We start from the raw sequence: 22,619 nt of genomic DNA on the forward strand, positions 1-22,619 counted from the left end.
CAATTGACAAGAGGAACGTTACAATCTGAAAGAGTTCCTTGGGTGAGAACATTATCCTCCGGTGCTCAGTTCTTGTTTCTGTTTGTCACATCACACATCATAATAAGCACTGTGTGATTAAAATCTCTGACAGTTTACATAACACCACCCTGCATTCAGACAGTATAAACTTTTGTTGCCCTTAAAAATAAAGCAAGGGACCCCTGCTCAATAAAGTAAAAATGGCTATTTATATTAAAGGAACACGTTGCTTTGGAACGGTCGAGTTGGTCTTTGAAAAGTGTTTGTAACCGTTTTTTATAAAATGCATATGGGCAGAAAGATGTTGAATACAATGATCCACACAAACATGCCTGGAAATTGCATGCTTTTCCTTTTACCTCGTCGACTAAGACGGTCGGCCATTTATGGGAGTAAAAAATTTGACTCCCATAAATGGCCGACCGTGTTAGTTCGCACATTAAAAGGAAAACCATGCAATTTCGAGGCAAACTTGTGTGGATCATTGTACAGTATTCTACTTTTAAAACATCTTTCCAACCATATGCATTTTATAAAAAAACGGTTACAAACGCTTTTTATAGACCAACTCGTCCGATCCAAGGCAACGTGTTCCTTTAATTGAGCACACGGTGCTCTTGAGTTGTTGTGTTCTAAAACTACAATGTAGGTAGAGACATGATGTCATGTATAACAGGATGAAGTCAAGCAAGGTATTAACCGGTTACTGGTTTAATTATCAACATTAAAAGCTTTATCCGCTGGATTGTTGTCTGTTCACACCAGGTGCAATTTCTCAACCATGCTAAAAATAAAGCAAGGGACCCTTGCTAAATTGGTGTCGTGTGAAACGATGCTTTGGAGTTGACATTTTCTAAAACTACAATGTAGATAGAGACATGATGTCATGTTAACAGGATGATATTCAAGCAAAGTATTATACCGGTTTAATTAACAACATCAAAAGCTTTATCCGCTGGATACCGCTCTTGCGTTGAACGAGCCAGCCGACCAATGGCTCACTGCCTGTGTCGTCCGCTCATGTAAATTTAGCGCATGAAGCATCATTGCTCATTCCAATTAGGGGTGGATTCACTATGTCGTAGGCAGTGGACTGTGGTAGAAGAAACAACACCCTGGTTGGTTTATGAAGACCACACTCTGTTCCTAGATGAGTTAAAAAATCATAGGTCACTTCAGAGGGGAGTCTTGCTGCATCTGTAGTTGATTATAAAGACCATTATGATGACTTCATCTTAGGAAAAGTCTTGGCCAGCGCTAGTCTTGGCACTAGACAATTTCTTTTAACTCAAGTCACTGTTTCTTGCAACTTTAAAAAAAATTATTCTTTGGCACGACTTTCTATTTACAAGCCTTTGAATATCTGTATGCTATTATCCAGATTAAGATTGGCTGTCAAAGTATACCTTCGATTTTTGGAACCGTTTGATTGTTATAAGAGATGTTAAATTTGCATTGGAATAAAGAATATTAATTTGATTATTCGTTTGATTGTTGTAATCCAGTACACAATCTGAAGCGTTACGATTCTCATTTTAAATGTTTGGGCATAAAAAATGTTAAATTTTCTTTTTACAAAACCACAATGTTTCTCATTATACTATTATACTATCAAAAGCTGCCGTAACCAATAGTTGTTATTGGCATTCATTTTCAGAGTCATTCCCAAATGTATACCTTTAAGATGTCCAACTTGAACGGTTTTGTCAGCTTCAATCAAGCAGAACCCAATTTATATGATTAAATGAATTCAAGTGTTCTGGGTGATGCGGCAGCACTGTCTACAGACTGGGGATAAAAAGGTCCGTCAGTGTACATAGCTTATAATCCATCTTCACTGTCTATTTTTGTCTGTCCATTATTGGGCCTATTATGTGACTTTATAGCGGGTTTCAAAATTAACACTTCAAGGCCAGTGATTTTAGCATCGGGCCAGTAAACTTATGGGTCGCATCGAACAAGTTGTGTTTTTTATTTTATAACATCGCACTGCATTTTTAATTTAACCTGCAAGGTACAATTATCTTTCAATTCCAGTGAGTATTGACTCCATAAAGACGAGTTAGATTTTAGTGCTTGTATGTTCTTAAAACAGCTCAAATGTGAGACTGTGTTGATAGTAATATGAAACGATCAGTGTAAGCACTGTGTATTCAGTACTTTCCCGAGCTGTAAAAAAAATCCCATCAAGCATGCACTTGCGTTGCAGGCGTTGTATCATTGAAGTAAGTTCGTGTATATATATAGATGCGACAGGAAAAATTACTGCAAAATATGAAATGACGAAATACAGTACCTTTTTTTTTTTTTTTTTTATTATATTTTTATACATGTATGTCACTTCATCAGTAGCTGCAGGTTATTGTGGTCACACTCAGATAAGGAATAGGAAAAAAGCATTGCCAATGCACAAGGGGTAGAAGACAGAAAACTACATGTTGCTCGATCCAGAGAAACGTTGGTTGATTAGGTCATTGGACTGTCGTCGCACAGGGAATGGTGAGAATAAGAAGGCTAATGGAAAACTGAGTGACTTGCTTCGGGTTATAGGAATTGAATCAGATGTCTCTGGTGAAAGCAATCGAATTGACGTTAGAAAAAATCTATAACAAGAATCCTGCTTTGAAATTTTGCAAGACATCGGCCATTTTTTGTTTTTTTTGTGCGAGCTCGCACTCGCAGTAAAGGAGGTGGATTTAAACTTTGACGATTTACAGGAAGGTACTGGGGCTGGAATTTCACAAAGAGTTAAGACTAGTCTTATCTCTTAGGACTAGCCATAAGTTTTTAATATCTCCTCCTAACTCTTTGTGGAATCGACCCACGTATTGCTGTTTCCCCCCCCCCCCCCTGTAATTCACTTATTTTTGGTCTTAAATTTAGCACTTATTAATTTTTTAAGGAAAATACACACACATTGTTTGGAATAATTATACCGAACCGACTCAACTTTATCAGAGCCAATACACAGGGTTGTACCTTTAAGTTTTACTAGGACTAGTTGCCTCAGTATCTGAACACCATACAAAGCTTCAACCGCGTCACTTATTACAAGTTCATATTACTAAAGAATTTGTAAATTCATTGATTTCGCAAAGAGAGTTTGCGTTGTCTCGGAAACAATTTCCTCAGCTTGACCAGCGTTGAACCCGTTTCCTTAATTAACTTCAGATCCAGAGTGTAACATGTGGAAGCTGAAACTCAGAAGAAGAAGAAGAAAACAAAAAACCCAGAATGGATTGGAATTAAATATAAAACTTATTGCAATTTTCATGCTTGGTTATAACGTCTCATCAATCATCCGTGCATGATTTGGGATGACACTCGTATCCTTAAGGGAGGATGGAGAGACGGCAAAGCGCAGGTGTGTTTTGAACTTAGAGTGGTTACAATGCTAATGTAATCTGCACCCTGACAAATGACAGACAGCGGTGAACGATTTCTCTTGCATAGCAGAGCAAAAATACAACACAAAGTGTACCAGTTGTTCCCCACACTCATGCAAGTTTAACATGTACTAAATCCTTGGCAGTACCCGCTGCTAAAATATAGGATTTGAACAGGTCTAGATGTTAAGATATTTGCTTGAGATTGGCAATGGCTGTTGGTTCGAATCCCACCTGAGTAAAATGCCCATGATTATTTTCACAGAACTTGGGAAAGTATATACAGAGTATACAGAGAGTAATACAGTGCTTAGATACATCAGTATAAGAGTAAAACCAAATAATATTCTTTACCCCCCCCCCCCCCCCCGATGCAAATTTAACATCTATAATATAGTTGCTACTCATGAGTAAGCTTGGCCGATATTGATTTATTTTATTCACCATATATTGCCGACAATATATCGTGATATTCGATATAATCGCGATGAATTAAATTCGACATCATCAGTCTTCAAACTCCCAGTGAAAGTTGTTGAAGAGACAGTCACAGCATAAGAGAGGTGTTCTAATGACCTATTCTTCTGGTTTTACTCCAAACCTATGGGGTGCAAGATGTCTCAGCTAGCAAAAATACATCGCGACATTGCGATACTTAACCGATATCGCGATATATTGCTATTTCGATTAAAACCGAATCGATCCGATATCGGAATCGTTTCCAAATTAGTATCGCGATATTCGATAATATCGTGATATCGCCCAAGCTTACTCATGAGTTGCCAACTCAATATTAGCATATTTAGTGTGCACAAAACAAGATCAGTCTAAATATTTTGCTATGCAAAATTCGTGGCCGAAATCATTCCCTGGACAGGCTTCTCTACATGCACAAGTTAGTGTACAGGTTATTTTAGTGGTGACATTTATCTGGTTAGGTGTTCATTATTAATCAATTTAGTATATTGTCTAATTAGTAAAAATAAAAATAGTTGCAACAACATCAACAAAGAACGACAAAAGATGTTCAAGACTGGCTCAGTGGTTTGGAAAATTTGAGCCTTGACTTTGTGCCGATGGTCCTGTCATTTTGCGGGTCCAATTGCATGTCAAGATGTGGATGTGTAACTTAACCATGTTCAAGTCGCTCAGAATGTACAAACAACACAGTTACACACAGGGGATATCCTGACTCACAAAATGGCGCAACTAATTTGATCGTGTGTGTGTAATGATGACATCAAGTGAATTGGGTTAATACATGCAAAAGATGGTATGGTGCTACATTTATTTTTTATGTGACCTTAAAGAGACAAGTATAGTGCAAGAATGCTTAACTGGTCCAACGAAGTAAAGCTATTTTGCTGGGACCTTTAAAGCCATTGGGCACTTTCTGAACAGAACAAAAATTAAACGTTCACAGATTTACAAATAACTTACAGGGTTTACAGAAGGTAATGGTGAAAGACTAATCACTTGAAATATTATTCCATGAAATGCTTTACTTTTTTAGAAAACATTAAAACAATTATCAATTCTCGATATCGAGAATAACGGATTTATTTTAAACATATGTCATGACACGGCGAAACGTACAGAAACAAGGGGGGGGGGGGGGTTTCTGTTATTTTCTCCCGATTCCGATGACCGATTGAGCCTAAATTTTCACAGGTTTGTTATTTTATATGTAAGTTGTGTTACACAAAGTGTGGGCCTTGGACAATACTGTTTACCGAAAGTGTCCAATGGCTTTAATAGATGCAAAATATGGTATGGTGCTACATTTATTTTTTATGTGACCTTAAAGAGACAAGTATATTGCAAGAATGCTAAAGTGAGTTTGGTCCAACGAAGTAAAGCTATTTTGTTAAAGGCAATGGACACTATTGGTATTTAATCAAAATAATTATTAGCACAAAACCTTACTTGGTAACGAGTAATGGGAAGAGGTTGGTGGTATAAAACATTGTGAGAATCGGCTCCCTCTAAAGTGACATAGTTTTCGAGAAAGAAGTAATTTTCCACGAATTTGATTTCGAGACCTCAGGTTTAGAACTTGAGGTCTCGAAATCAACCATCTAAACGCACACAACTTCGTGTGACAAGGGTGTTTTCTTCTTTCATTATTATCTCGCAACTTTGATGACCGTTTGAGCTCAAATTTTCACAGGTTAGTTATTTTATGCATATGCTGAGATACACCAACTGTGTAGACTAGTCTTTGACAGTTACCAATAGTGTCCAGAGTCTTTAACAAAAGGTGGGACCTTTAAAGAGGATCTGTATACATGTTTGGTAATGACTCTTGACAGTTAATGGTAATAAAAACTGAATGGGAGACTTTCTGAGACGATAGAGGGCAGCAGACTTACCGGGTAAATCCATTGTTCTCAGAATTATGCGCATGCTCAGAACTACTTAAACAATGGAAATTTACCCGGTATGTCTGCTGCCACCTAGTGTTGGAAAGTCTCCTATTGTTAAGAAGTACAGCAGCTTTGGATAGGATAGTGCATTTTGAGCAGTGTTTCCCTTCAAAGTACTGCGGCTATGGAAAAAAATATCACTTTTTGTTCCCCAAATTTTGAATCTGAGAAACATTATTGCATTACGGTTCTCAGATTGTGTATTGTAATTGCAGATTAATAATTTGCAACCTAGTATGGTTAAAGACACTGGACACTATTGGTAATTGTCAAAGACCAGTCTTCCCACTTGCTGTATCTCAACATATGCATAAAATATCAAACCTGTGAAAATTTGAGCTCAATTGGTTGTCGAAGTTGCGAGATAATAATGAAAGAAAAAAACACCCTTGTCACCTGGACTTGTGTGTTTTCAGATGCTTGATTTCAAGACCTCAAATTCTAAATCTGAGGTCTTGAAATCAAATTCGTGGAAAATTACTTCTTTCTCAAAAACTACTCCACTTCAGAGGGTGCCATTTTTCACAATGTTTTATACTACCAGCCTCTCCCCATTACTTGATACAAAGTAAGGTTTTGTGCTAATAATTATTTTGAGTAATTACCAACAGTCTCCACTTCCTTTAAAACTACAACAGATTCGCATCATTTAGGATCTCCACTTTCATGCTTGGTAAAGTGTCAAAGTTTAAATGACAAACAGTGTCTGAAACAATGATTTCAAAAATAGTTTAACTTCAAATGTCATTTTCTCCAAACATCAAAGTTTGGCTGTAGTGGCTAAAGTGTCCCTTCAAGAAATTGGTGACGATTTGTGCATTTCTAATCGGGCCTTAATCTCATTACAGATTGTACACACATAAACTTGCTGGGCACAGAATAGTATTGCTCACCAGAAAAAGCTACCATCCAAACTTTGCTTGTATCCTTTTGATACAAATCCAACAAGTGAGCAAATTGTTTCAGCAAAAACCTCTGTCGAGGTAGTAGAGCTCCCAGTCTCTGTTTTCACAATAAACATCAATATGAAGTGCATGGAAATTGGCCATTCTTGGATCAATAATTCACCCGTCTCAATCCATCCCTGCTGTCTTTTTACTTTAATTTTGTAGCGATGTGGAAAATTCTCCTGCAAGACAGTAGAATTTCCATCATCCAGAGCATCCAAAGATGAGAACCTTTTTGTGTAATCATCGCACAGACAGGCATTAACCAATCTCTAGTAGGGGATGGCTACTGCTTCTTAATGTTTAACTTCTTGAGTACGAGACATTTTCAGGAACTTTATGCATTAAAGGCACTGGACACTATTGGTAATATACCCAAAATAATTGATTGCATAAAAACTTACTTGGTAACAAGAGCTGTTGAAAAGTATAAAAACATTTTGAGAAACAGCTCCCTCTGAAGTAAATAGTTTTTGAGAAAGAAGTAATTTTCACAAAATTTGGAGACTTCAGAATTAGATTTTGAGGTCCTGAAATCAAGCATCTGAAAGCCCACAACTTAAGTAGTGTGACAAGGGTGACTTTCTTCAATTACTCTCGCAACCTCGACGACCAATTGAGTCCTAATTCTTACAGGTTTGTTATTTTGTGCATGTTGGGATACACCAAGTGAGGAAACTGGTCTTTGACAATTACCAAAGGTTTCCACTGTCGGTATAAAAGGGTCTGTATACGTTCGGTAACGGCAATGATTTTTTTCTGAAACCTGACACTTTGTAAAGAATCCTTAATTTGCTGAAATGGATTAATGCTCCCTAAAAGTGCATACACCAAACTAAATGTCACGTTTTCTTGTGTTTTGATCATGTGTAAGTGAGAGGAGTGTCTGGGTGTCTTTTGGACACCCTGTTTTTAAGTTTGGACATTTAAATGAATTGAAAGTGATGAATTTGGGCACCCAGTTTTTTTTCTGGCAAATTTTGACACCCCATTACAGATTCCTGGCTAATACCTAGATCTGAACCCTTAAAAAAAAAACAGTGTACAGAAATGTGGCATAAAGTTTTATCTGTCTGGTTCTGCCCTGGAATAAATTTGCAAGCCCACATTGTAAACCCTATAAACAAGGCTATGTAGTTTGCAAAGCTTCCAGGGGAATGACTATTTTGAGAGTAAAATGTCAGAAGGCTGAAAGGAAAGCTTAGGCTGAAGGAAAAAAGACCACCAATTTATGTGAACATGAGGAAATAGAAATACTGCAGAGTTAGGCCCTGGAAATTTCAGGAAATGTTTAAAAAAAATTTTTAAAGGTCTAACAAAGGACATTTCGTGGAGTTAAACCGGATTTAAAAGAACACATTCCAGTGCACTGCAGTGGTTTTGAACACTATGGAATGTTTTTGATTCTGTTTGGAAATTATTTTTCAGAACCCCAACACTTTGTGAAGTATCTTTAATTTACTGAAACAGATCAATGTTCCCTAAAAGTACATACACCAAACTGAATGTCACATTTCCTTGTGTTTTGATCATGTGTCAGCCAGAGGGGTGTCTGTGTGTCTTTTGGACATCTTGTCATTTAATTGTATTGTAAGTGAACAATTTGGGCACCCAGTTTTAAATTTACCAGCAAATTTTGACACTCGTTTACCAAATCCTGGCTACAACTTTTATCTAAACCCGTTAAAAAAACAGTGTTCAAAAATGCAGCATGAAGTTTCCTGGACTTGCCCCATAATAAATTTACCAGCCCACATTGAAACCCTATAAACAAGGCTATGCAGTTTACAAGGCTTCCAGGGGAATGACTATTTTGAGAGTAAATGTCAGAAGGCTGAAAGGAAAGGTTATAGGCTAGCGGGGAAAAAAAAAAATTACGTAAAAACGAGGAAATAGAAATACTGCAGAGTTAGGACCTGGAATTTTTCAGTAAAATATTTGTTTTTATTAGGTCTAACAAAGACATTTCATGGAGTATTGTAATCGGGTTAGAAAGAAGGCATTCTTGGTTTTGAAAAATATGGAATGTTTTTGGATGTTTGTTTTGAAATGATTTTTCAGAAACATGACGCTTTGTAAAGAATTATGAATTTGCCGACATTGATCAATGCCCCCTAAAAGTACAGACACCATCTGAATGTTATATTTCCTTGTGTTTTGATTATGTGTTAGCCAGAGAGGTGCTGGTTGTCTTTTTGACACCCTGTTTTGAATTTAGACCCCCCTTTTTTTTTATCTGTCATTTAAATGTTTTGTAAGAGTGAACAATTTGGACTCCTAGTTTAACAATTTTCCAACATTTGTTGACAACCTTTACCGAATCTTGGTTAAAACCTTGACCCAAACCTGTAAAAAACCTGCGTACAGAAATACAGCGTAGACTCAAAGTCACCATTTGAACACCAATATATTTTGAGAGTAAATGTTTTATAATAATAGTAATAAATAGTAATATTTAAAATTTATATTGCGCCCCATACATACAAAATGATCAGAGGCGCAGAACACATGTTAAAAAGCACAGAGTGGAAGAAATTGAAAAATAAAAAAAAGACTGGTCACCAGGCCAGTGCCCAAACAAAAGCATGGGGATGCGTCTGTCCCGCCAACAGAGAACCAATAGTTACTTATCACAATTATTCAATTGCAAAAATCTCCAGACTACCAGACTTGTCTGGTCCTGAGTTTGCTGGCCCAAGGCTAAAATCACTGGCCTTATGGCATGTAGTCCAGTGTAACTTTGGAGCCTCGGCGGTCGATCACACTATCACGTATTCATAGTCATACCTTTAATTTCAAAAGTAAATTGCTTTAAAGAAGAAACCATCCTGCAATTGTACATTCATAACACCTGAGTAGTGACTATATCCCCTTAGCCACGGTTACATGCCCAACGTTAAAACCACGGTCAAAACACAGAATGCATAAAAAATACATTGATAATCCCGTTTAATTTGACGTTCTCACTTAAACCAAGGCTATTGGATAAACCTGAACTAAATTGCTTCCAATTGGTCTGTACGTTCTGCCGACACGTGGGAATTACGCTGAGATGAAAGCTGTTTCTCTGGCACCACTGCTAAAATGTAAATAGTTGGTCAGCGCCAGGATCATAATTACAATATTAGCTTGGTGGATAATTGGCCTATATGGCCGTGCGGTTTGCCCAAAATTTAATAATCTATCAATATAAGGTGATAGAGTTGACTTAAAGCCACTGGACACTTTCGGAACAGAAAAAAAAAAAAAAAAAGTGCACAGATAACCTACAGGATCTACAGAAGGTAATGGTTGAAGACTTCTCTTGAAATATTATTCAATGAAATGCTTTACTTTTTGAGAAAACATTAACACAATTAGCAATTCTCGATATTTTAAACACATGTCATGACACGGCGAAACGTGCGTAATCAAAGGTGGGTTTTCCCGTTATTTTCTCCCGACTCCGATGACCGATTGAGCCTAAATTTGCACAGGTTTGTTATTTTTATATAAAAGTTGTGATACACGAAGTGTGAGCCTTTGGAAAATACTGTTTGCTGAAAGTGTCCAATGGCTTTAATACTACATAGTACCATGTTTGCATTTCACTGAACAGTGTGTCAGGCCTGGATTTTCATTTGAAATAATGAAATAGGGTAAGGCCATTTTCATTTTGCAAAGGGGCATTTTCATTGGTAAACGTTTTAGGTCAATGGGAAACTTTGAAGGGCACCAAGGCCAAGACTAGGGGCAAAGGAGGCCATGGCTTTTTCGTGGCCTGCGTGTAATTTCCAAGCCAGGTGTGTACATGTCCAACGTATGCAAATGACTTCTATTGGAAAAGGAAACGCAACCTTAATCTCAAAAAGTCTCAAAAGGTTTTTGTTTTTTTACTACACCGTTTCCTCCAGCAAGTTTTCAGTGTTTGTTAAAGCATTAAAATATAACTTTATGAACTTTTAACGCGTAACCTGTTTCTGCTAAGCAATATTGGTATGTGCCTAGCAAGCTTTTGTGCTTACATGCTTTATGAAATTGGGCCCTGGTAGACTGGATGGCTTGATGCTGTTGAGTGAGCATAGCTGATTTTTTTAGGCATTTAAAAGCAGAATTATTAAATTTGGACTTGTGGGCTCGATCTCACAAAGCACGATGATTAATCTGGAGATGAGTTTTAAATTGATTTGCATTGTGACATCACACTTTTGCTTAGCAATTAAAATTGATTTGCACTTAAAAGATCAATCTTAGCTCTTTGTGAAATCAAGCCTTTGTCATTAAATAATCAATCCACATTATTTCAGTCTGGTTTCCTTGTATATTTTGACCTCGAACAACCAACACTTCCCCATGTAGATTTTTTCCTCTTGATTCGTGTCTCGTTCAAAATCAAGTAAATTCCCATTTTCGACCTCCAATAAAATTGTGTAGCTCACGTATTGATCTCACGTACCGCTGACCTATGATGTCGATCTTGAAACCGTGTGAAATATCTCACAATTGGGATCAACAACATCCGCCCTTGGCTGTCCCCCCCTAGAAGCCACTGTAAACATTGGCTGCCTCTCCAGAGCGCGTCTCAATTTCACAGCTGTTTAATTTTAATATCAAAATATTTCATGGCGCATACATGATTGTTGTTTACCTGAGAGGGTCCGTGGAGTTGAGATTCAGATGATTATTTGGACTTCATTTAAATAAATGTATTTTTTTTTAAAAACACGGCACACCATTTTGTGGATTCAAGTTTTTGACCCCCCAAAAATGGCTAACCCCGGTAGTTTGCTAAGTGAAAGGCAAACCACGCAATTCCGAAGCGTATTTGTGTGAGTCATTATTCTCTACTTATAGAACATCTTTCTTACCATATTGATTTCATAACAAACGGTTTCAAATGCTTTTCATGGACCAACTCAACCGATCCAAGGCAACTCGTTCCTTTAACGGAGGCAAATTATGACTGCCTACATTATCTTGTTTATGTTCATGTAGAGCATATTGCCACTGAAATACGACAGCCACAGAGAATGTTCATATATAAGGGCCTCAAGACGTGAACACTACATGTTCATTTCAAGAACTGCTTTTGAATTCATTTGTTTTGGAGATAAGCTACATTAATTTTGTGGTTTTTGTCTAGGGGCTGTTTTGTACATGTATTGAGAACGCTACTAAACAAGTAGACGTTGTTATCAACCCTATAGGTCTAATTATGCTAACGGAATCCCCCGTAACGCTCCCGCAAAATGTTTTTTCCCCCCTGCATAATCAAGCTGGGATTAATTTCTTGTGATGAGAAATTTCATACTGCAGCATGAAAGAGAGACTGGATATTGTTCCCTCTGTTTCCTTGGCAATTACTGAATTCCATTGTAGGCCTTATCACCGAGTATGAGTCACGCTAATATAAAACGTTCATTTTTCATCATGCTTCAGTTATTATTGTCTCCACACACACACGCACACACACGCCCTCTAGAATTTGACTGGCTCCCCTACGAGCTAAGACAATACTAGAAAACCGGTTTAACTGCCGAGAGCTTGGCCGTTAACGAGCAGGAATGTCCAACTGTCATGCGACCGTCTTTCCTGTTAATTCAAAGTAGAGCTCGTTTTCGGGTGCAATATGCTGGTCAGAATTTTTGCTTCTGGATTTCATGTTGAGATGGTGCTCTCATACTAGTACCTTCTGGAGACCAAGGAAAAAAAGAAGAAAAAAAGGGAAAATAAAAGGACTCCATAGGGAAATTCTACAGACCTGAGTGCTCCACAAGAAATTTTGTGTACAAAGTCTATGGGAAAATCTTAAGTACAGGGACAATGGAAAGAACAAAAGATGTCTCCACAGGGATGCATAATTTGAGAGGGGGTGTACGTGCCAATGTGCGTGTGTACGTAGTGCGCCGGGGTGCACGTGTGTATGCAGTGCTATGGGGTGTGAATTACAGTATAGGACCGTGGTGTTGTATAGCCCATTTCCTTGATAATTATTCACGCCTCGGGGCGGATTAAGAGCCTCAGAGTTTTATGGCTGTCTTGTGTCAGTTGGTTGTGGAGTTTTGTTGTGCGTTTGTCGATGGTGTGTGTGTGGATGTAATTGGTCTGTGTCAGTTTGGAGAATGGCTTCATTTATGAACACGATTGCCTCCATGCCCCCTGGTCATTGCCTTGGTGCCCTTGAAATACTCCAATTGAAATTCCAATTTTCTCAGGGTGCCCTTTACCAAGGAGAAAATGCCTTGGTGTCCTTGCCCTTTCAAAAACAAAACATACAGCCCTGTTATTGTTATTGTTAAACTCAGTGCTATTTGTTTATGAATCGTTGAACAAAAGTACTCCAACTGTCCCAATTTAATCTTTATGTTAAATCCAATGTTTTCTATAAAAAAAAAGACGATGGTTTTTCCATGTCTCTGTGTACAAAACCTTGTGCTGCCTGCATCCCAGCAATGGCGGTGTGTTATGTAGCACTTGACCATATGGATCGGTCTGTAGGCCTGAATTTAAAACTGCCATTGGTGTCAAGTTTTAAAGGCTTTGGACACCTTTGGTAATTGTCAAAGAACAGTTATTCTCCCTTGGTGTATCCCAACTATGCATAAAATAACAAAATCTGTGAAAATTTTGACTGTATTAGTCACCAAAGTTGTAAGAATAATGAAAGAAAAGACGCTCTTGTCACACAAATTTATGTGCTTTATTGTCACAATACTGACCACAGATTTCACTGACAAAATTTTGATTAAAGAAATAATGAACAATAAGCCATGTCCAGGTATTTTATGATGATTATACAGAAATGAATTGTCTCTCAAGAGTTGAACAGAGTGTAGGAATTTATTTTTTGTAAAAGACGTCAGACTATTTTTTAATTTATCAGCATAGGTCTTGGCATTGGAACGCTAGAACTAAAGATGGCTAACTCTTTGACAGGGCTCCAATAGTACACTGGACCACTAGCCTGAGGCCAGTGAATTCAATGTCGGGCCAGTAAACTCAAGACAGACAAGTCTTGTGGTCTTGGTTTTTTCTTTTAAGTTCAGCACCTTTTTCTAGAAAAAATGATGTTCAAATGTTGAGTTTCACAGAGTAAACAGAAGAAATATACCATCTCTTAGTGTTTTGTTCAAATGAAACAGTTTCGATGGCAAAACTGTGCTCTCATTTTGATTCTAGTCTCTTCTCATTTTGGGTACGGTCGCAGTCTTGTGGATTTTCAAAAATAAATAAAAAAAGCCACATGTGATTTTTTTTTCTCTTTTTGTTGTTGTTGTGAACATGTAGATGTTGAAGGACATCAACAGATCAGTTTTGGCTTTGTTGAAGTGAATGCTAGAAATCAAGCTGGCTAACTCTTTTTTCTTCTTTTTTTCGTAGATGGTGAAAGAGAACAAGGACATCAAGAGAAAGAGCGCTGCGTTCCTGTCCCGTGCCGGTGAGGACCTCGTGCGTCAGTTTGAGCTGTCCCTGGAGGATGAAGAGGAGGAGGAGACCGAGAATGGAGTGGATCTACAACAGGTGAAGGAACTCAACGCAAGGATGGAAGGTAAAACATCTCAAGACACAGGGCCCAATTTCCTAAACCTATTTAGCAGATAGTTCTGCTTAGCATCTTTGCTAAAGCAAGAATTGGGTGGGGTACCAGTCACAGCACTGTTAACTGTATTGTATTTCGGCTGGTAACCTATTTCTGCTAAGCAATATATTTCTGTGCTTAGCAAGTTTGTAAAGCTTTATGAAAATTATCCATGGGCTCTTGTTCATAGAGCTGCTAAGCACACAAATTTGCTGATGAGCATGAATTTTTTTGCCTTGATAAAAACAGGTTTACCAACCAAATTTCTACGTGATTTTCAGGATACTAAGCAAACAACAGCTGAATACCAGTAACAAGCAATATGCAAAAATATGGAAATTTGGTTGTTAATCTTGTTTTTATTAAGGAATAAATTTCATGCTAAGCATTTTTTACAAGTAAGCAGATTAAAATTACGCAGCTTCAAACAGTTTATGGCACTGGACACAGTTAATAATTGTCAAAGACCAGTACTTTCACTTGGTGTATTCCGTCATATGCATCAAATAACAAATTTGTGAAAATTTTGATTCAATTGGTCATCAAAGTTGCAAGAGAATAATGAAAGAAAAAAAAAACACCCTTGTTGCATACTTATCTTGTGTGCTTTGAGATGCATAATAAAAGGCTTCGCAGCTGAAGTCTGTTTTCATTTTAGTGAAAAATTACCTCTTTTTCAAAAACAATGTTACTTCGTTTCTAACAATGTTTTATACTATCAACAACTCTCCACAGTTATTTTGAGTAATAAGCAATAGTGTCCAGCGCCTTTAAGACCGGCACCTTGAGGCATGTTGAGATTAATTCTATTCCTGTAAGCACTAGATCCATTCTCAGTCTAATCAGTTATTCATGACATGATGATCTGACCATGATCAGGTCTATCCATGGCACCTCCTTGTCACAGCCTGAGGGTTATGTGACCCGTCTCCCAGTTTCCATGGATACCGTCATGTTCCCCTCTTCTCATCATGTAACCTTCTGCCCCCCCCCACCCGCCTCAGTGGAGTTTGTCCTCATCCACCTCGACAAATTCTTTGAAGAAATTCCCCTTTCGTGCTGTTGTTACCATGGTAACCATAATTTTCACAGGTGGTTGGATTTGACATAATGATAATCGTTTTACTGCACATGCAGCATTTATGCCCTATACATTGATTGTATATCTATTAGGTTATAGTTTTGCATCGGGGATATAGAGTATACATTGCCTTTACCCTAACACCGATGTGTGTTAGCACTGTATACTCCAGAGTACTTTCCAGAGTTCTGTCAAAAAGAAAAATCCACAGGCAAATTATTCGAGTGGGATTCAAGCCCACACCCGGGCAATCTCGGTAGTCTAGTTGGTTAAACACTGCTCTAGAATTGCAAGGGTCGTTGGTTCAAATCCCACCCGAGTAACATGCCTGTGATAGTATTTCACAGGACTTGGGGAAGTAAAAACCAAAAATTAATTGTCAAAGAAATAGTTTAATACTCGATAACCTTGGGTTTCCTTCTGACAGATCTGAAGGAGCAGTTAATCGCCACGAAGCGAGACTTGGAGCAAGTGGCTTTAGAACGGGATGAGGCGAGGGAGGAAGTGATTGGGATCTCACAGCAGGGCAAACAGTTTGCTGATCAGGTAAAATCAAGTAATAACAGGATCTGGGCCAAATTTCATAGAGCTGCTTAAGCAGAAAATATTGCTTAATGATTGTCTGCTAAGCAGTAATAAGCAGTATAGTCACAAATTGTACATGCGACATGGAAGCATGTATGTTTTCTAAGCACTATAACCAGACTATTCAGATTGAAAAGACAGATCTTTTTTTTCTATGGGTTTTAAGTAATGATTTAAAAGTATCCGTTGAAGGTGCTGCTTGAATAAGGGTGGGTAGCTTGTTCTAAAGTGATGGAGCTATGACCGAGAAAGCACGATCGCCACAGCGTGTCATGGTGGGGGGTCCCAGGGAAAGCTGGAAATTAGCGGTGAGTGACGAAAAAACAAAGAGCTAAGAGATCTTGGAGATATACTTGGCCAAATTATGATAAACTTTACACACAAGAAAGAGAGTTTTTAAACAGATACATTGGTGAATAAAATCAGGGTTTGATTTAAACGGCTATGGCTGTTGACCTGAATGACAGCATTGAAGAGCGTGACTTTCAGCATTTCAGCCATAGCCACAGTAAGAGCTTCTAATTCTGACATAAAATTATATCAGGGTCCAATTTCATAAAGCTGTCAAGCAGAAAAAAAAATTTCCTTTTTGAGCAAGAAATGGTTGGGATACCAGTCGAAACAATGAAGAGTGTATTGGTAATTTGGCTGGTAAACTATTTTTGCTAAGCAAGAGATTTCTTTGCTTAACAAGTTTTTGTGCTTAAAGACTTTATTATTTGGGCCCAGTAATCAAGTTGGGCCTCGGCGTCTCATGCAATGAATTTATATTTTTTGTCACGTGTGTTTAGTTAATCCTTGAGAAGCACAGCCATGAGGCCACGAAAACAGCCTTTGACTCTGAGAAAATGGCCCACGAGTCCCTCAAGATGTCGCTGGAGGAGAAGTCGCAGACAATCGCTCAGTTCAGAAGAGGTAAGTTGAGAGAGTTATTTACTCATTGAGTTTCATTCATACCCGTTAAGACTATTGAATTTAATCTTATCTTAATGCTTTTTCAAATAAAAACCACTGGCCTGTGGTCCGGTGTATTAAAGCTGACCTGCTGACAAAATGAAGCTATAAAACATGCTGTATTTTACAACATAACCTTTAAGGTTATCTAATAGATCCCCAACGAAACCTGTAATTTTTTCGGAAAAAAAGAAAAGAAAAAAAAAAAAACACAAAACGTGCACAGCACGCCCCAAGAAAAACAACAGCACGCCCCAAGAAAAACACATGCACAGCCGTATCACCTTATGTCTGCCAATGCCAATACCTAGTGCCGAAAGCCAAAACTTAGGGCACATCTGACAAAACTGCCCACCACACAACAAAAACTCTTCACGTAACTGTGAACCATCATTATTAGCGTTTAGCTGGCAGTTCAACCAAAATTGTGATCATGATTGATTTAATCATCATTTTTAATTTCTTATATCGATAATATTCATTTCTTATTTTGTAAGATGTAAGCCCTGTATATATGCTATCCTTCAGCTTGGAGGTCAAACTTTCAAACTTCTTTACCAGTCGTCACATGACGCTGTAGCTTTTACTCAACTTTAAATTTGTTTATTTTCCTCTTGATAGTTTCTACGGTGGTGTTTCAAGAGCTGTTTGAGGTCAAAGGTAAATACGAAGAGGAGGCCATGTTGAGAGAGAAAGCTGAAAACTTCGCTGCCCAGGTGAGCAAAAGGAAACCGAATATCAGGAGGGGGGCATATTAACAATAACTATTATTATACCCTTCACTATATCTTTACGGCCTGGGCCCAATATCATGGCTCTGCTTACCGTAAGCGAGGAGTTGGTGCTTATGGAAGCAGGGAATTCCACGACTTACGTCAAGCGTATTTCACGGGTTAGCAGGGCTTACACAGCTAGCACAGAAATTTGGGAGTAATCCGAGAATGGTGGCAGTAAGCACAGATTTCAGCGGTTAAGGAGAGTCATGAAATTGGGCCCAGATCTGACGAAGATGATACCTATGAACAGTGATGCAACTTTAAGTGTTAGATGTGGGAGGAAATCTCATACGGCTGAAAAGGTATGCACATGGGTACGAACTGAGGAACCAATCCACATGCTGCGGTGCGATGAAGATTTGAACCAGGGTCCACAGAGATGAAAGCTAGGGTTAGGATTTCACCTCATTATGGTTTGTTTTTGGTTGTTACCACATCTTGAAGAGTGTCATGGCCGAGTGGTAAAAGAGCATCAAATTCAAGTTCTGGTGCTAAGTCACCAGAGTGTGGGTTCGAATCCCCGTCGTGACACTTGTGTCCTTGAGCAAGATACTTCACTATAATTGCTTCTCTTCACCCAGGGGTATAAATGGATACCTGCGAGGGTTAGAGGTTGATATTGTGAAAGAAAGAGCCTTTGGAGCGATATAAACTGTTGCCCCAGGTTGTATACTCCCCATCAGGGAGCTGAGAAACATTAAAGAGGGATGTTATTGGCCTTTTATGACCAGGGCACTAATGTAAAGCGCATTGGTACGGTTATTGTGAAATGCGCTATTTAAGAGTTATTATTATTTATTTATTATTAAAAAAGTAAGAGAGCATTCGGGGCTCAGGGCTATAGTGCAAGGGTGCCTTGGATGACGACGATCATTTGGTTTTATCAACAGAAATAGGTTGTTGTATTAGTGTTGCATTTGCACAACACACTTATTTACAACAGCTTCCACTGGACTTTTGTGACGGCTTTCAGAATTTTCTTGTCCAGCAGGCAATTGCTCATGTCCTCATAGGGCATGTTTTGGTTGGCACAGCACCAAATCCAAACACGAATAACATTTATATGAATTCATTTTGGTTTTTTACCTTTACACCTTTGTGTGTTAGCACTGTATACTCAGTACTTACCCGAGTTCTGTGAAAAAAATCACAGGCATATTACTCGGGTTGGTTTCAAACCCACGACCTTTGCAATTCTAGAGCAGTGTCTGACCAACTAAATATGGATATTATTGTCTGCATCTGTAGATGTACAAAGAGAGGCAGACGGCCGATGCTCACAAGAGGCAGAGCATGTTGATGCTGAACGAAACCATCGGACCCGATGAGAAGATGGAGGAAGTCATGAACGAGGTGGACCAACTGACCAAGAAGCTCGCTGACGAGAAACAGAAACACGAGAAAGAGGTGAGCTGTAGGTTTAGATCTTATTGTAAGGACAAACATTAACGGATGGGGAGATTGGAAGAAGTAATGGTGGCATGGTTGGCTTGTGCGTAAAGCGCTCGCCTCTCACCAAGGTGACCCCGGTTCGATTCCCGGCCGGGGCCATTATGTGAGTTGAGTTGTGCGTTGGTTCTCTGCTGTGCCACGATAGTTTTCCATACCATCCGGTTTTCCTCCCCCGGGGAAAAAAAATCAAACACTTTGGCTGTGCTCCGTGGTCATAATGAGTTGATGTGGCCGGCAGCCAAAGGCGCCCTTGCATGCAAGTTTCTTGAACACGTTAATAATAATAATAATAATTAGACTTGTAATGCGCACATATCCACCCTGCTGGGTGTTCAAGGCGCAGTAAAACCAAAAACAAAACAAAAACAAAACACAACACAAAGAAAAACAGACACAACAAAATTAGTCGGAGCCGCGTCCTTCGCAATTCAGCTCTTAGCTGGGAGTAAGGATGATTAGCCCACCGTATTATTATTATTATATTATAAATTATTATAATGAATAAGGTGGAACCATGGATATAGAATTTAAAAACCTAGATTGAGCGCGTGTGCGCACGCTCCACTGCCTGTGTCGAAAGCAATTTGGTTTGTCATGGACGCATTAAAATTTCTCGCGCTTGAGGCAATTTTGCTTTATAAACCTTATATGCACCTGTCAAATCAGTAGGGCGCCCTCACCTAGATGTAAAAAAGCAGCTGTTCATTGGCCAAACCTGTGCGCCGCGCATACAAATCTGCACATTGCTTCAAGCACGTCACTAATGTCAGTGCACAGGCTTAGCCAGCGTATTGTACGCGCAGCCGAACTAGGTATTATATTCTAATGGGTGGAGCCACTGACAAAGAAGCTCGCTGATGAAAAACAGAGATATGAGAAAGAGGTAAACCATGGGTTTAGACAGTTAAAGCCATTAAACACTTTCGAAATAAAGTTCACAGATTTGCAAATAACTTACAGGGTTTATAGAAGGTAATGGTAAAAGACTTCTCTTGAAATATTCTTCCATGAAATGCTTTACTTTTTGAGAAAACATTGAAATAATTATAAATTCTCGACATCGAGAATTACCGATTTACAATAAACACATGTCATGACACGGCAAAACACGCAAGAACAAGAGTGGGTTTTCCTGTTATTTTCTCCCGACTCCGATGACCGAATGAGCCTAAATTTTCACAGGTTTGCTATTTTATATATAAGTTGTGATACACGAAGTGTGGGCCTTTGGACAATTCTGTTTACCGAAAGTGTCCAATGGCTTTAACTGTAATGGGTAGGGAGATTAGTCAAGTAATGAACAGGGTGGAGCAGCTGACAAGGAGGTTTGTTGATGAGAAACAGAAATACAAGGAGTTGAACATCCAGGTTTTATCGTAAATTTGGGCGCTAAACTTGGGTGTGATCCCTGGCTAAACGGCAGTTAACGGCCCTATAGCTTCTGACTGGCACCCTTAAACAAAGATATTGACAAAATAAGGAGACTGCTAACAGAGGGCTGGATAGCTCAGTTGGTAGAGCGCCCACAAGTTAATCCGGAGGTAGTTGGTTCACTCATATCCCACTCTAGTAATTTTTCATTGTTCAACCCCAAAATCACAGCCGTGTTTTATTAATGTCCATAATGTCCTTGAATGTTGTCTGTTTCTGAAAGTGTGGCGTCAGGAGATTAACTTGATAGTAATTTAGTTTACTTTTTTTTTTAACTCCATCATCAGGGTGCTACTTTGTGTTTTGTTTTGTGTAAATGTTTTATTTTATCGTTCTTAATTTTGTACTTTGCATTTTTGTCTGTGAAGATTGATAAATGAAATGAAATGAAATAATTGTTATTCTTGTTCAGGTCGCAAAATAGGGATACTGCCAACATAGGGCTAGATTATAGCCCAGGTGGTAGAGCACGTGGGAGTCAATCTGAAGATAGTTTGTCAGGCATGTGAGACTTCCTCTTTTCAGCTGGTTTCCTCTTTTTTGGCTTTGACTTTCCCCTTTTTTTCCTTCACTTTCTGTGTACAAAAGTATAGGAATAGTATCTTTTCCTCTTTTTTTCTTGTCCGGTTTTCTCTTTTCCTCTTTTTTTTTTCATGGATAGTTACTCACATGCCTGGTTTGTTCAAATCCCGCTCTGGTAAAACTGTCAAAATCGATTGTTATTCTTGTTCAGATTGTGCAGCTGGAAGGCAAGCTCGCCGAGGCCCAAGACGTAGAGCACATGGAATCCCTGGAGACCAAGCTCAGCATCGCCAGGGAGGAGAACGAGGCCCTGGAGAGGAAGATCATCGAGCAGGAGCCCAACTTCAGGAAATTAAAGGAGAAGATCAACGAGCAAGACATGACAATCAAGAAGCTGATGGCTGAGCTGGACAAGGCGATGTGGAAGCCCGTAGCGCCCCCACCACCGCCCCCACCTCCCCCTCCACCAGTGCCCCATTCGCCGCTGGAGTAAGCTTGATGTTCATTTCTTTACTGTTACAGTAAAACAACTTTCATTTCAATTAATTTCATCAATGGATTTTGGTTGTGAAGCCAAGGATTCTCTCAGAAAAGCGAGAGAAGACAATTGAGAAGTTTCAGTTTAAGATGTGAGAGGAAAACCCCCGAGAATTAAACCCAATCACCATAGTGCCCCTGGTAGGATTCAAACGGGGGTTCAAAGGAAGGCACGGCAAGACACCGCTACGCCAATCTGACCGGAACTTTTGAGTGACAGGAATGAATTACAGCTCCGTAACCTGCTCATCCCAAAATGTAGAATACTATCCAATCAATGCTATGATCTTTGCATAGCTTTAAAGCTAAACTCAAATTTCACTTATTTTGACAGCGCCCTCACTGAGCACATTTGGAGTATGATTTATGTGATGTGCGATCAAACAATAGTGTGAATGCATTTGAAAATGTTTACGTTTAAGTTTTTGAAAAGAACATTGTCGGGATTGTTGTGTATAATTGAGGTTTTGATTCTCCTTGCAGAGTGCTGCGCAAAATCATTGGTGGACGGCGAGCTAAAGGAACACCATCAACAATCACAGAGTTGGATGAAGGCAAGAGTGAGTATAGACGCTGAGAAAAAAAGAAGAAAAAAAAGAAGATAAATATAAAAATAATGAATGTTTATTGGTGCAACGGTGGAAAGATGGAATGTTCTTTTCAATGAGCCAAGTTGAATGGAACATTCCATCTTTTACGGATGAAAATATTCACACTATTGCCTGAATGAACAACATTCATTATTTGTTTTATCTAATATCCAAGCAGGCCTGGAATTACAATTTTTTTTAGGGCAAGGCCACTTTGGCCTTGGAGCAAGCCAAATTTTGGAGGGAACCAAGGCCAGTAGAAAGGGCACCAAGGCCAAAAGTTTCAACATAAAGAAGGCGCGAAGGCCTGCAAGTTATCGTACGGGTCACGAACCTTATAAAACAAATAAATT

At 38.8% G+C, this 22,619-nt stretch overlaps 1 protein-coding gene across 1 annotated transcript in view; it reads left to right on the plus strand.

Annotated features, from left to right (window-relative positions):
- Window positions 1-22,619, plus strand: part of LOC117294723 (shootin-1-like) — a 70,295-nt gene that overhangs the window by 28,213 nt on the left and 19,463 nt on the right. The window contains exons 2-8 of the mRNA XM_033777236.1: window positions 14,140-14,308; window positions 15,847-15,965; window positions 16,796-16,919; window positions 17,580-17,674; window positions 18,983-19,141; window positions 21,351-21,628; window positions 22,160-22,236. Of these exons, the coding sequence (XP_033633127.1) occupies window positions 14,140-14,308; window positions 15,847-15,965; window positions 16,796-16,919; window positions 17,580-17,674; window positions 18,983-19,141; window positions 21,351-21,628; window positions 22,160-22,236 (1,021 nt within the window). The remainder of the gene's footprint in view (window positions 1-14,139; window positions 14,309-15,846; window positions 15,966-16,795; window positions 16,920-17,579; window positions 17,675-18,982; window positions 19,142-21,350; window positions 21,629-22,159; window positions 22,237-22,619) is intronic.

The sequence above is a fragment of the Asterias rubens genome, chromosome 9, assembly GCF_902459465.1.
Source record: "Asterias rubens chromosome 9, eAstRub1.3, whole genome shotgun sequence".
Classification (NCBI taxonomy): Eukaryota; Metazoa; Echinodermata; class Asteroidea; order Forcipulatida; family Asteriidae; genus Asterias; species Asterias rubens.